Below are 14,917 nucleotides of genomic sequence, written 5' to 3' on the forward strand. Positions count from 1 at the left end.
GTCTCTTTGCGTGACACGGAGAAACCTGTCTTCCAGTAATGATTTCTCCAGAGCTCACATCAAATGTCTGGAGGAGGACGAATGGCCCAGAGGATGGTGGTACCTCAGAGAAGGGCTGATTGATTTCTTTCTTTCCTTCCTAACACGAGATACCTGTGTGGAGTCCCATGGCCCCATTGCCACAGAGTTCTGAATCTAGCATGGGATCTGCCCAGGGCTCCCCATCGTATAATTTAATAAGGCAGAAAAAGAGTTTCCGCAGGCCTGTGAGTGTTTAGGCATCCTCAGTTCTGAATGTGGGGGGTTCCCCTGGAGGTGAGCCAGGAGTAGAGGCCAGGCCGTGGGCTCTCCTCCTATTACCTTCTGCCCCTCTCCTGTGTGCAACCTCCTCAAGATTTAGGAAGAAGACGGTTTGAAGATGGAATTCCTGACATAAACAAAACAGACATCTTTCCCCAGATAAACTTCCCCTTTTCTTACATCCTTGAGAAGACTTTGCACTCTCCTGGGGAAATGCCGCTCACAGCAGAGGCTCAGAAGCGAACAGTCTGGGAGGCCAAGTTTGAGAAAGTAACAGAACAGAAGCGTCCTGAGACAAGGAGTCTGAGAAGAACACACTCTTTCCAGAAGGCCAAAAAACATCCTCCCCATCAGCCACCGGATCTTCAGGGCTGTCACTAGCGTGTTCATTGATTTGGGCAGAATCAGCAAGGAGGAGGGAGTATCGGGTGCCTGGTGGCTCAGGACACACGGAGGACGCACAGCATGCTTGTGGAACACCCTCGATTCCTTCCAAAGGCCCTGGTCATGTGAACCCTGCGTCCCGGGCTGAGAAGTGGCTGCAGGAAGCTGTGAGCCTCTCATGCCCCCCTTTGCCTTCAGATCCTGGTACTTTATGTGAAGAAGTTTTTGCCCCATCCTTGTGATAACAGCAACGCATCAGTGTCTCGACACAGCAGGGCATTTGAAGCTGGGTGGATTGGGGGCTCTCCCGGGGGCCCCTTCACCAATACCAATGAGAGGGTGGAGGGTCAGGGACGGAATGGGGGCACCCTCTCCTTCCTGATATGCCCAGGTCCTTCCCGGGGCCTCCCAGTTACCTCGAAGTCCAGGTAATCCAGGGATCCCAGGCTCGCCTTCTTTCCCTTCATCCCCCTGATCGCCTTTGGGGCCGGGAGGTCCTGAAAGGGTTATAAGATGGCACCAAGGTTAGAGGGTAGCTTGTGGAATAGGCCACCTATAGAGGAAGAAAACAACTCCTTCTTAAAGAGAGAAATGATCAGCACTATGCCTAGGAAGCACAGAGGGCTCCACCTAGCCCAGTCTTGTGTGTGTGCAGGGGAAATCAGGGAAAGCTTCCTGGAAGAAGTAATATTCAAAGTGAAATCTCGAGGAGGAACAGAAGGTGGCTAAGTAAAAAGAGGAGTGGAGGCATGTTATGGACGGAATGTCTCTGCTTCCCCCCCCCCACCCCCCACCTCCAAATGCATATGTCAGAGCCCTGATCTTCAATGTGATGGTATTTGGAGGTGGTGCCTTTGGATGTGATTAGGTTTAGGTAAGGTCATGGGAATAGGGCCCCCAAGAAGAGACACCAGAGAGCACTCTTGCTCCCTATCCCCTTCTTCATGCTTGAGGTGTCCTTTCTCCCTCTCCCTCTCCCTCTCCCTTTGCCATGTGAGGACAGAGCAAGAAAGTGGCCGTCTGTAAGCCAGGAAGAGGGCTCTCCTTAGAACCCTACCGTGCCACACCCTGATCTGACTTCCGGCCTCCAGAACTGTGAGACAGACATGTCTGTTGTTTAAGCCCCCCAGTGCGGGGTATTTTGTCTTAGCAGCCCGGACGGACGGAGACAGAATGACAGGGAGAGCTCCAGGCAGGAGGAAACATCCTTGTAAGAGCTTAAAGATAAGAAAGAGACATGTGAGCCATGGTGGGATTAGCAGCTGGGGGCATATGCTGGACAAGGAGGGTGCAAAAGTGGGGGCTCTTGGAGTTATGGCCTAAGTGTTGGACTTGACCCTGAGGGCACCAGAAACCGCAACAGGGTCTGAGGGAAAACAAGAGTGTCATCAGATCTGCACACGAGGGAGACGGCTCAGGCTGCCATGTTGGAAAATGGATCAGGACGGGAGGGAAAGCAGAGGCAGGGAGGCCATGAGGAAGCTGCACCCCAGGTGGGAGGTGGTGGTCCGGAGGGATGAGAGTGGCCGTGTGGAGGTAGAACAGACAGACCTTGACTAAACATAGGTGAGGTTGGGGGAAGTGGAGCATCTGGCTTGGGCATCTGGGGGCAGGGAGGGGTGTCTATTTGCTCCTGAGCAGGACTTTCTTCTAGGGCCAGGCTCCACTGTGGCGGGGATTCCAGCACATGTGACCAGATTCAGTACCCACAACAATGCTGCGCATATCGTCTTAGAACAACAGTTACAGAAGTTGCTCGTCTGAGGCCACACGGCCAGCTGGCAAGAAAAGGGGCCCAGGTTTCGACCCGGGTCTGTCTGGCCCTGCCCCTCGGCCTCACCTATCACAGTAGATGGCTTGCCATTCCCAGAATGCAGTTAGACTTTCCCACCACCCCCCAGCCTGCTGTGCTCCCCATCGATCTCCTATGCCCTCCTGTCCCCACCCCCCCCACCCCAGGCTGCTTGCGCATCACTTCACTTTTGGCCAGAGCCTCTCTGAGCCAGCGTTCCTGCTAAGGGTGGGCACGGCCCATCTGAACGGGCATATTTGGTGCCACTCAACACTTATCTCACACTGCCTTGTCCTGGACTCACAGATGTACATGTCCTCTCCTTCCCAACAAAACTGCCAGCTTCATTCTTGGCATCCCTGTCCCAGCTGTGAAGAGCCAGACTCTAAGCTTCCTCCTCTTGCTGCCTTGTGAAAGAAAAAGAAGACCCAGGAAAATGCCAAATCCGTATTGTAGCGAATTGAAGAGTGTCCCTTCAAAATTCATGTCCACTTGGAACCTCAGAATGGAACTGTATTTGGAAATAGGGTCATTTGCAGATGTAGTTAGTTAAGAGGAGCTGATCCTGGAGGAGGGTGGGTCCTAACCCAATGGCCGGTGTTGTTATAAGAAGATAAAGCACAGCAGACGCATGGGGAGAGTGCTATGTGACTGGGGGGGGGGGCAGAGATTGTAGTGTCTACAAGCCAAGGAATGCCAAGGATTGTCAGCAACCACCAGAAGTCAGGAAGAGACCAAGAAGAATTGTCTCCTGGCACTTACAGAGGGAACATAAGCCTGTGAACACCTTGACTTTCAGACTTACAGCCTCCAAAGTTACAAGAGAATCGGTTTCTGTTGTTTGAAGCCACCCACTTTGCGGTCCTTTGTTATGGTAGCCCCAGGAAACCAAAACATGCACACTCACAACACAGCAGCAATGGATTGCACAATAAATATTTGATGAATGAATGAGATCAGAGGGTGTTAATACGTACAAAACAACCAGGCAGCCAAGACCGAGATGTACTGATACATTCCAAAAGTTGGCACCATCATCAGACCCTAACCCAAGTTGACAGCTGTTTAATAATTCGATGGCACATACACAGGAAAAAAGCAGTCAACAACTTAAAAATGCACGCATGACACACAAATCACTTAAAGGGACCGCGTTTTGTGGCCATCTTCCTCTCTTCTATGAAGAAAAGCAAAGGAAGACTGGCCATGTTGATCCCAGGTTTCAGGTGACAGCATTGGGACACAGAATCTGTTAAGAACACACCTGAGATTATACAGCAAAGGAGAGGCATGGTGGAAGGAGCTGATGAGATTTCCACCCCATATTCCAGCAATCTCTCTGTCAGGTCAGAGCTGCAGCCAGGGACACGGAGAGGTACCTGGATGTCTGCACTCTACGAGCTGTCCCTGAGCGAGACCCCCTCCCCCCTGCCCCCAGTACACTCTTCTGTGCCCTCCTACCCTCCCCACCTGGAACACAGTGCGCCTGGAACTGATCAGGTCAAGGATGCAACGGGTTGAACACTCCACAATTTGCTCTATTTGCTCTGCTGAGGGTGTGACTCAACACGTGGATCTTCCCCAGAGTAATTCTCACCAAAGAAGGATGCTGCCCAGGGAATGATCCGGGACGGTAGGGCATCAGGGTGGCAGCGATTATTTGGAAGGTAGGGGTTGAGTACGGACATAGAGTGTCTTAAGTTCAGATCCTGGTCCTGGAAAATCTAAGTTAAAGTTCCTTCCCCAGACATTTGTAGTGAGGAGTAAGCAGATGACATGACACACGGGCTATAAAGGGGCTTGGTAACCTTTGAGTGGCAAGGCCATCCTCATCATCTGTATCCCCATTTTCATAATGCTTCATCAGAATGATTCCAAGATCACCTCGCATAGTCATTCTGAGCTGCACCCAAAATCACCTTGCCACGCTTGGCTGGCTCATTCAGGGAGAGGGCCGAAGACATCCTACACACAGGTGTATTTTTAAGACACAGATAAGTGGTTAGTAAGACCCTTTACTAGAGATGAACTGGGAGGAAGCTGGAATGGACCGTAAAGATGGGCGCTGATTTTCAAGCCTTGGTCACGCCCTTAGGTGGAACTGGTCCCACAGACTCAGAAGGACCTAAACTGTGGTCAGTGGTTGAGTCTCATGGGGCCAGGCTTCCTGGGGCTCCAACGACCAAGTGCTTCTTCAAATCACTGCTGCCCCGTGGATAATGCACACTTGGGCTCTGACATTTTATCATTTTCTCTGGAATCCAGGCCAAAAATTGAGCTTGCTTTGACTCCTCTCTTTTCCCTGCTCCCCATAACCCCCTTGCTCATCAAGGCTCGTCATCAAGGTGAATCCCATGTCATTCCCTACCTCCTTCCTCATTGCCACCACCCTCATCAGGGTCTCACACCCAACCTTGTAAAGACCTCCTTGTCTGAGGGCTAAAACCCATTGTGCTGTCCCATTGATCTTGTCAGAATCCAGTGAACTCACAGCCTCTGTGCTCAAAGCACAAGGGGCCACAGCCCCTCTCCTAGAGACCCCTACAGATCATTCACCACCTGACCCCTTCTGCAAACTCACAGCCTGATGCTTCCAGATGCGAGCTCTCTTTCACCTCCGCAAAACCATTCTCATGTGTCCCCAGACATCCACCAAATCTTTCCCTTTCTAGGAGTCCTGTCCCTCTCAGGCCTGGAGCTCACCTCCAAGCACACCATTCTGATCTCTCAGGGCACCAGGGAAGAGCCCTCAAATCTCAGAGCTGGAAGGCTCCTCACACATCACTGTGCACAAACTCCTCAGGGAAGCACCCCTGAACCTGGGCGGGCCACCTTGTGCCCACTCACTGGGCCCTGTCACTCATCTCGCACTGTGGTCCCCAAGGAGGACAGGCCTGTCTATAGGGCCGGAGCCCCACTCTTTGCAGCCCTATACCTCACAGGGCACCTGGCATACCGTAGAGATTCTATGAACGACTTCTGGGCAGTTGTAAAAGCCATTATGGTTATCACCGGTCCTAGTGGTACCCAGCTGAGCTTTTTAACTTCTTGACTCTTTATACTGTGACTTGCTCATCCTTTCTCTCACTAGAGCAGGCCAGAGCATGGAGGCAGTCTGGGACAAGGAGGAGTGGGGTCTGTTTCTCCACAATTGTGAAAACGCTTCCGGCGCCCCCTCCATTCTGCTTCTGGTCCAGGGCACCAGCTTCCCTTTCAGCCCACCTCCTACAGGTGGGACAGGGAGGTGGAAGAGGAGGAGGAGGAGGAGGAGGAGGAGGAGGGAGAGAACCCTCTAGCCCTGTGCCCTGTGTCTGGAGTCCCCTCCTGGGGCCTGCCCACCAGTCCAGTCCTGTGCTCCCACACTGCCCCCAGGGCAGTTCTTCCCCCAAGGGGGCTGCCCATGAGCTGTGCCAGCTGGAAACATCTCGAGAACAAACGAAGGATGTGTGACTGAGCATTTGGGAGAAACACCAGGGTTCCTCTGGGAACCAGCCAACAGAGAGGGAAAAGCAATCCGTCCTCCCTTCCCGGATCCTGGTTTGAGTGATGGGGTGGGGGACCCGCATGTGCTGGAATCTGGACAGATCCCTGCCAAGAACAAATTATCATTCCAGCTGATGAAGTGGGCCTGAAGCCAGCAGAACAGCAACCCAAATCCATAAACACCACCCCCTGCACCACGCTAATCCCAGGGCAGCTGACCAAGGTGGAGTCCCCCAATTAATTGCCCCACTCCCACCCCCTGACGTCACGTGGGCACTGGGCTCTCAGCTCTATTACCTTTACAGTTTTGCACGCTCTCCCACTTCCTTCACTGTGTGCCCAGGGCAAGGACTGTTAGCCGTGTTTCCTGGCTTGGGGGGGCTTGGCCCAGAGGCGCAGGTGCTGCCCCTGGCTCCGGCCCAGCCTGCAAGGCCAGCCTTCGTCTGAGTGTCATGGGCTAAGGGGTGGTGGGCCAGGCCGGATGCAAGTGCGTGCTCTCCACTCCCTTTCCAGCAGACAGGCTGGCGTGGAAGGTGACAGGACACAGTGCCATCTAGCCCTCCCGGGGAGCCGCCACACAGTCCGTGCTTCCCAGTCCTTGGTAGAGCAGGAACACTATTTACATATCGCCCTGCTCACAGAGACCTTGTCACCTCCAACACGTCCCTATGCATGAGAAGCCAGAGCTGGAGCCCGGAACCCATGGCCTCGCTCCATCACGTCGTCCATTTATAACACTGCTGGAACTGGACTCCCTACTACACAGCATGTTTAAAAAGCAGCTCACATATAAATCTGCTCTGCCAACTCGTGTTCATGAACTGAGAGATGCATTTTCGAGTCCCGGCTGGGGCCACCCGCTTGGGATTTGACTTGGGCAAGTCATTTCCCCTCTCTGAGCCTCAAGGTCCTCAACTGTAAAACAAGAGGAGTGGACTAGATGATTACAGAGCCCATTATCAGGGTAACATTCTGCGATTCTATAACCTTCCATCTAGCAAACGGGCCATCTGAATATGGTGGAGAGTCCTGCCTTCCTGCCTCGCTCACCCTTTCACGCCCCTGTAGAGGCGCCCCCCCTTGCTGGTTTCTCTCCCTTCTCCTGGTATACCTCCCCTCTCTGGTTATCTTCCCCCTCTTATATGGCCCCTTCACTGGTTACCTTTCCCCCTCTTGGTATGCCTCCCCTCTCTGGTTATTTTTTTCCCTCCTGGTATGGCCTCTCTCTGGTTACCTTTCCTCCTCCTGGTATGTCCCTTCTCTGGCTATCTCCTCCCTTCTGGTACACTTGCCCTCTCTGGTTATCTTCCCCCTCCTGTATGCCCCCCTCATTAGTTACATTTACCCCTCCTGGGATGCCCCCCACTCTCTGGTTATCTCCTCACTCCTGTATGCCTTTTCTCTCTGATCATTTAAGTTCTCTGCTTCTCGCAAACCACAGACAGAATTCAACAGACATGATTAATACTGAAAATCCAAAGCAGAAAACAAAAAGCACTGCTGTGAATGTACACAAAAGACAAACCGGAGACAAAGTTCAGAGAAAACTGTATAACGAAGTGAGAGAATGAAAACCATTTGGGGTCAAGCTCAAGAATAACATAAATAAGCTCATAGTTGAAAAATATACATAGTTGAGTATTTGTAGATTTTGCACCAGGAAAGGGCAAAGAGGGGGAGAGTGTGAGTGTGTGTGTGAATGTGACTGCGTGTGTGTGTGTGTGTGTGTGTGTGTGTGTGTGTGTTTAAAGACTAAGAGAGGAACTGGACAAACTTAAGGCAGAAAGGCCATTCCAGAGAGCAGTATAGAAATGCACAGAAGCTTAGCCAGTAAAACACCTCTTATCCCAAAGCCAGGGTAGAGTTTTGTCTCATTAAAGTTAAATGGCGATGGCGCGTCTGGGTGGCTCAGTCACTTAAGCGTCTGACTTCGGCTCAGGTCATGATCTTGCAGTCGATGAGTTCAAGCCCCACATCAGGCTCAGAGCTGAGAGCTGAGCTGAGAGCTCAGAGCCTGGAGCTACGGATTCTGTGTCTCCCTCCTCTCTCTGCCCCTCCCACACTCACTCTCTGTCTCTCTAAAATGAATAAACTTAAAAAAAAAAAACCTTTAAAGTTGAATGGTGATTACATCAGATATGCCACACAGAATCTTCTCTAATCATGCCAATTGGGTCCCTGGCAACCACGAGAGAAGGAAATGGAAAAGGGAGATACTGGATGCGGTGGTGATCCTGGGAGCCAGAGGGACTGAGTGGTGTTCGTCTCCGAGGAGCCAGCAGCCCATCGAGAAGGCAAAGCTTGAGGACTAGAAGGCAGGCTGGGCAGGACTGAGATGAAACTTTCGGTTCCAGGGAACAGAGTGTGAATCTTAGTTTAAGAACCAAAGAAAGACTACTTGGAGGATTCCACTGGAAGAACCTTCACAAATGAATGCCCCACAGCCGCTTCGGTTCAAGCCAAGGAGAGTAGGCTTGCACATTGAAGAACCAGGATGTGAAATGCTGGAAGAGGCCCAGGAGGATGCGCCAGCAGGAAGCACGGTGGTGTCTACTGACTGCAAGAGGGAGGAAGGGGGGGAGGGACAGGGAGGGACTCCCCCCCAAACACCCCCAGATGGATCCAAGGGACAACTCTCTTCTCCCTTTTTGCTCAGAGCTGGGATCTTTCCTCCCTAGACAGCAGGATGGTCAGTGACAAGAACATGATTTCTGAACCAGAAAGATCCCCATTCAGACCTGGACTTTGCCACTTGCCAATTGCATAAGAAACAGTGGGAAAGTTATTCAACTTTCTCATCCATGAAATAGGGACAATCATACCCTTTTGCAGGATGTGAGGATTAGCAGTCTTTAATGTCTATTTAGAGAATGAGTGTCGACACCACGTCTGGCTCATAGTAGGTCATAATTCAGTACAGCTGCTATTGTTAGAAAGTACCTGACAGGTGGCTATGGGCAGAGAAGGCCAAGGAAAAGAGAAGAGGGGAAAAACTAAAATCCCCGGGGTGTGGATTTGGAAGAATAAATTCTACCTCCTGCCCTCCTTTGGTTTCTGGGAAGTGAAAGCCTGAGTGACCCAGGACAAGAAAACCAACGCTCTGACTGTCCAGGTTCAAGATCTAACAGTCGCTTTGCAAACATTCACGGAGTTCATGTGCATTGCACTGTGAGGTGCTGGGGGGCGGGGTGCAGGGGGGCACAGAGGCAGGGGCTGGGGTGTAGCGCAGCGTGGTGAGCACTGGGCAGCGGGTTAAACATCCTGGCCCGATCATTGAATTATACACTTAAGTGGGTGAACGCTGCAGCATGTAAATTGTACCTTATTAAAATGGTTTGAAAACAAAACGTCCTGGGTCAGATCATTACCAGCTGTGTGGCCTTGTGTAAATCAGGCATTTCCTCTGGGAGCCTCAGTTGTTTGCCTGCAGGAATCCTACCCTGCACTAAATAATAAAGGCTGCCTTCAACCAACCTCACAGTTGGTCTTGGGACCCACTTTAAAGCAAAATAATGCACCTCAAAGCCCTCTGTGGACTGGAAGGTACCATGCAAATGGAAGGCCCCATCGTCACCACTTTCTGCTCTGCTAAATGGAGAAGCTCAGGGGAGGAGACTTCAGTGAGCTAGAGGGGCCAGTGGCGTTCTTGGAGGAGGCGGGCTTGAGTGAGATCTGGAGGATCAGTGGAATCTGGATGACGAGGAGGAAGAGGAGGAAGGAGGCACTGCCGTAGAAGGAATAGCTAAGGAGGTGGGAAGCGTGGGCCGTGTCTCTGGGGCAGTGACAAGATGCGTCCCGCTGGACGGGATGCTTCCCACAGGGCATGGGGTACAAACTGGCTGCTTATGGACCGTATGTGGCCCACAGAGTTAGATAGTTAAACATTTCTAGAACATTCCACGTTTCTGGTTTCTTGTGTAAAATGGGAAGACTTTGTCAAAGCCAGGCCCACATTCCAGCCTGGCCCAAATCCGGTGGACCTATCATAGCCCCAACTACTCGCCACCAAGGTCACATCACTCATTGGCACTGCTGAGCTTGCCCCTACAGACAGTTCTGTTTGTAACCTCTGGTATAGGGGAACAGGCAGAGGAGAAGGCCGGGAAGACAGCTGGGGTCAGGTGTGTGATAGAAAGCACAGCAGCTCTGGGATCAGAAAAGCGTGGGTCCAAATCCCCCCTCCATCACCTCCTAGCGAGAGACAGTAGTAAGCAGGTTCCTGAATCTCAGTGTACTCACTGTTGTTTTTCAAAGACATTATATGATGGTAACTACACTTGCGGCGAACACAGCCTAGGGTACGGAGTTGTCTCATCACTAGGTTGTACACCTGAAACTAACGTACCATTGTGTGTCAACGATACTTCAATAAAAATTTAAAAATAAAAGACGTCATAGGAGGCATGCTTCCATGGTACCTGACAGACTTGGTCTTCAGCGCGGTATTATTATTGCCTACTGTCAGGCTAAGAGTATGTACTGAATCTGGCAGAACCCAGGGAGCCACAGGAGAGTCCTGAGTCGGGTGGGGGGCAGATGATGTGGGAAAAGTGCATTTCATGAAAGGCGCCTCTGACAGTGATGTATGTGCAGGGCAGACAGCAGCAGGAAGGAGAAGGGGTGAGGTGGGTAGGGGGCAGTTAGGGGTGCTGCGAAGACAGGAAGGCTGACTTTAAAGGTTCTAGAGTTTGTGGGCTGGGGCAAGAGTACCAATGGGGGCCCACACATTTTTGCCATTATACTGAAGAGTTCTTTTTTTAATTAATTTTTTTTTCAACGTTTTATTTATTTTTGAGACAGAGACAGAGCATGAACGGGGGAGGGGCAGAGAGAGAGGGAGACACAGAATCGGAAACAGGCTCCAGGCTCTGAGCCATCAGCCCAGAGCCTGACGCGGGGCTCGAACTCCCGGACCGCGAGATCGTGACCTGGCTGAAGTCGGACGCTTAACCGACTGCGCCACCCAGGCGCCCCTATACTGAAGAGTTCTAAATGAAGCTAACACATTGTTCAACGTGTTCTTCTGCCTGGATGAATATACGTAACAGCTGGAAGGCCGAGTTCAAATGTGGGGTTCGCCAATTCCTTGTCCCGCTGGAACACCACGACCCTGGAGGCGCCTGTTCCTGGCCTGAGCCTGCTGCCTCACCCCCTGCGGGAAAGGCAGGTTCCCTCCCCGCACATCCAAGCTCGGGCGACCCAGTCCTCCATTAGCGACCCTTGGCCATTCTGCTGCCCAAGGGTGTGGACACTACGCATGCTCTCTGGGAGATGGGGGGGGGGGGTTAGGGTTACCAGGGGAGAGACCGACCTAGGCCAGGAAATTGTGGGCGTAAAAGCTCCAGGGTCCTAGAGGGCAAGATTTAATAAAGGGGCCTAGCCTCTCCGTGGCGAGTGGATTCGGGGAGGGAGGGGGACTCCCGAGCCCTGGAGGAAGGGTGCGCAGGAGGAAAGCCTGCACGGCGGCGGGGCGGGGGGGGGGACCCAGGCAGCTAACGGGCTGGGGCTCCAGCGGGCCAGGCAGGTACCTTTGGCGAGGGAGATGTTCCTGAGCGCGATGGAGTGCTCCCAGTCTTGAGACGCAGGTCCTCGGTGACGGTGTTGAGCACGGCCAGCTCTGCTTGAGCTGCAGCGCCATGCCCATGTGCACCAGCCGCATGCGGCGCGTGTCCTCGCTGGCGTTGCTGACGAGCACCTGCAGGTCCTGCAGCCGCGTGCTGTGCAGGGCCACGTCGTAGGACAGGCTGCGGTTGAGGCCGCGCAGCGCGACGCCCACGTCGGCCAGCTCCCGCCCAGGAGGCCCACCTGTGCGCCAGCCGTCCAGCAGGCCCGCGTGGCGCCGTAGCAGCAAGCTGGCTGCGGTTGCTCTTCCACCTGCAGCTGGTAGAGCTCCAGCTGCGCCGCGTCGCTCTGCTGCCCGTGCGGTCCACGCAGCAGGGCCACCGCCTGCTCGGTCTGCGCCGCCTGCGCCTGCAGCCCCACAGCGCGCCACTCCAGCGCTGCACCGCGCCCGCCAGCGCCAGCAGCGAGTCCGACTGGTTCTGCAGCGCGTCCTGCACCTTCCACACCTGCTCGGTCAGGTCCGCCTGCAGCGGAGCGTGCAGCAGCCGCAGCTGCAAGTCCCGGAAGCTCTCGTTTCAGCCGGTTCACGTCCGGGTCCGCACCTTCAGGTCGTCGGGGGAGCTCCGCGGCCTGGACACTGCAGAGGAGGGTGGGGGAGGGGAGATATGAGCTCCGCTGGGAGGGTCCCAGGATCCGGGAGGCAGGCCCAGCCGGAGCCTAGCATCCAGTAGGCGCTCAGTGAAGGGAAAGCAGAGGGTGGCTATGGTGGAGTGCCTCAGTAGATCCCGCGCACGGTGCTAAGCCACTGGCCCCCAAACTGGTCTGCCCATTAGATTCACCTGGTGAGGCGTCCCGCCCACAAAAATTGTGATCCACTTGGTCTGGGGTGTGACCTGGGATTTGGCATTTTTAAAAGAGCCCAAGATAATTCTAAGGTGCAGAGCAGTCGTACTCAACTCACCATATGGGTGAGGTCGATCCACGTGACATGGTCATTTCTGTATGTCGAAAATGGCCAGATATCAGCAGCTTCACGTGGCTAGGCCCGATATATTGAGTGTTATCCTCTCAACTTTAGGAGGCTGGCACTATTATTATCCCCCTTTCGGGTCAGAGCTGTTAAAATCCCCCCAAAGTAGAATAGCAAGTAAGTCCTGGAGCTAGAATTCCAACCCAGGAATTCTGGGCTTGCTTGCTCCAGAAGCTGGGTGCTTCCCTACAAGTGTGCCCCAGAACTGTTGAAGGGAGCACACCAACAGGGGACTCAGCCAGGCTGTAGGCAACACTGTCTTTCCCAGCCTCCTGAGTCCAGGCTCCCATCCCCCACCCCTGCTCCCCTGCTGCACCAAGAGCCCCAGGTACAGATGCTTTTCTATTCATACCCTCCCTTCTCTGCCTCCTCCAAACCCTTCCCCCAAATCCTCTATTTCCCTCCTCAAGCAAACAACCCACCTCAGTGACTTTTCACCCTTTCCTTTTGGAAAGGCTCCCTTTTCTTGGTTATAAGCAGCTATTTCACAAGAGTAAGGGGAAGGCTGTGCATCTTAAGAATTACAGTCTAGCATCTGGTGTCTCCTGGAAGCTTGTGGACTCTGCTGACTCAGGCTCACCACACACCCCAGAAGTCGAGGGATGCTGCTTGTCTGCTGTGCGCTGTCCATGGCTGTACCCACCTCTGCTCTGCACACTAGAGAATGGAAACTAGCGTGGGACAGGGTAGGAGGTGGGAGCAGATGAAGCACAGAGGGAATTCTGCCTTGGAAATCTTGGAATGGGGGAGAGCAAGGAACTTTGTCCACAGCCTGTTCAGACAAAGATAACTTGGGATAGGATAGCTCTCTCCCAGAACCTCAGGTGGGAAGGGGGCGGATAGGTTGTTCACGTGTTTGAGCCATCCTTCGGTGATGCTTCTGGAGGCGCACAGCATCTGTGGTGGCCACTCTGGAGGGGCTGAGTCACTTCAGATTAGACTCAGAGACCCACAGCACTAGGTGGGGCCTTGGAGTCCCCATCTCAACGTCTCCCTCACCCAGAACTTTAATCTCCAAGAAGATCACATGCCGAGTTGGCATCCAGCCTCTGCTTATACCCGTTTTTTCTGCCTTCAGTTACTTCTAACTGTTGGAATGTTCGCATTTGCTTCAGACTGGAAATCTGCCTTCCCGTAGTTTCGATCCACTGGTCCTGCCCTTTGGGGTCATATAGAGTTAGTAAAACGTTTTTTTTCCCACGAGACAGCTCTTCAGAATTTCAAAACTTCTGGTTTGAAATCTGTATTACGTTCATCTGTTCTCTCATGACTAGGTTCTAAGCCTCCCTCCATATATCCTGGCTGCCCTCCTCTGCACACACTCCAGGGTGTCAACATCCCCTTAGGGGGTGGTGCTTTATCTAAGTGTGCTTTTCCAAGGTGTGGACAGACTGGACAAATTATGGTAGAAGGATCGTCTCCTTCATTCTGGGCATGAGACTTCTCATGTGGCCCAAACCGGGCCCTGTTTAGCCTCATCTGGGCTTTGTGGATTTTGGTCATTGGATTTGGGTCTATGCAGTCTTTGGTGAAAAACCTCCCCAATTTACGGATGGAAAGACTGAGGCCAGGAGAGTATAAGTGAACTGCCCAAAGGCATGCATTCTGCCTCCTGGTCCAATGGTTCATGTCACTGCTCCGTGCTCTGGAAGCTGAGCTACAGAGTTGTCAATACAAGTTGAGGCTCTGGGGAAATGAATTCATGACCCAGTCACAACCACAGGAATTGTCTGCCTAAGAAATCATCATAGGCCAGGCTTTGATTTTAAAGCCAGTGTGTGTCCCATATTCGACCCAGATTGGTTGGCAAGTATTAGAGACAGGGTGACTGGAAAACAGAAAGCCCGGTAATTGAGTGTCAGTCCCTGCCCACGATTCCCCTGGAGTTCAGAGAGACACTGCAGCTTATCAGATGTAGTAAGAACACTCTGAGCTTTGCAAATTCTGGTTTGAAACCTGAATTGTGAGTGACTGAGGGGAACAGCGCAACCTACTTGCTTTGAGTTTCAGGTCGGCCAGCAGCAGCAACAAAACACTCCTACCCTCTGCCGGCCTCACCGGTGACTCCTTCCCTCTGCAGGTGACACACGTGCCTGATGGGTGCTCTGTGCCCTCAGAGGGGCCCTGGCCTTGCCCATCAGCCCTCCTCCAGAACGGGCAAGCCCTAGGGGGCCCTTCTCTCTGTCAGAAAACTGGGCTGAAACTTGGCCGCTATGTGGTGTGGTTGTACAGTCAGCTTCCCCATCCCTGAGAGTTCATTTGGTCTTTTCTTATTGTTCATTGCACAACCAGTATAAACAGACACCCAAATAAAGAGAGAAAAAAAGTTTCCACTTTCCACAGCCTCCAACAAAGCACACTGGGTT

The 14,917-nt window shown here is 52.9% G+C and overlaps 1 protein-coding gene across 1 annotated transcript in view; it reads right to left on the reverse strand.

The window, feature by feature from the left end:
• The window catches only part of SCARA5 (scavenger receptor class A member 5), a 127,627-nt gene that overhangs the window by 40,164 nt on the left and 72,546 nt on the right, over positions 1 to 14,917 (reverse strand). Inside the window, 6 exon segments of the mRNA XM_030312674.1 lie at positions 1,101 to 1,181; positions 11,488 to 11,535; positions 11,538 to 11,579; positions 11,582 to 11,825; positions 11,828 to 11,934; positions 11,937 to 12,158. Coding sequence (XP_030168534.1) covers positions 1,101 to 1,181; positions 11,488 to 11,535; positions 11,538 to 11,579; positions 11,582 to 11,825; positions 11,828 to 11,934; positions 11,937 to 12,158 — 744 coding nt within the window.

Source organism: Lynx canadensis, chromosome B1, assembly GCF_007474595.2.
Source record: "Lynx canadensis isolate LIC74 chromosome B1, mLynCan4.pri.v2, whole genome shotgun sequence".
NCBI classification, from domain to species: domain Eukaryota; kingdom Metazoa; phylum Chordata; class Mammalia; order Carnivora; family Felidae; genus Lynx; species Lynx canadensis.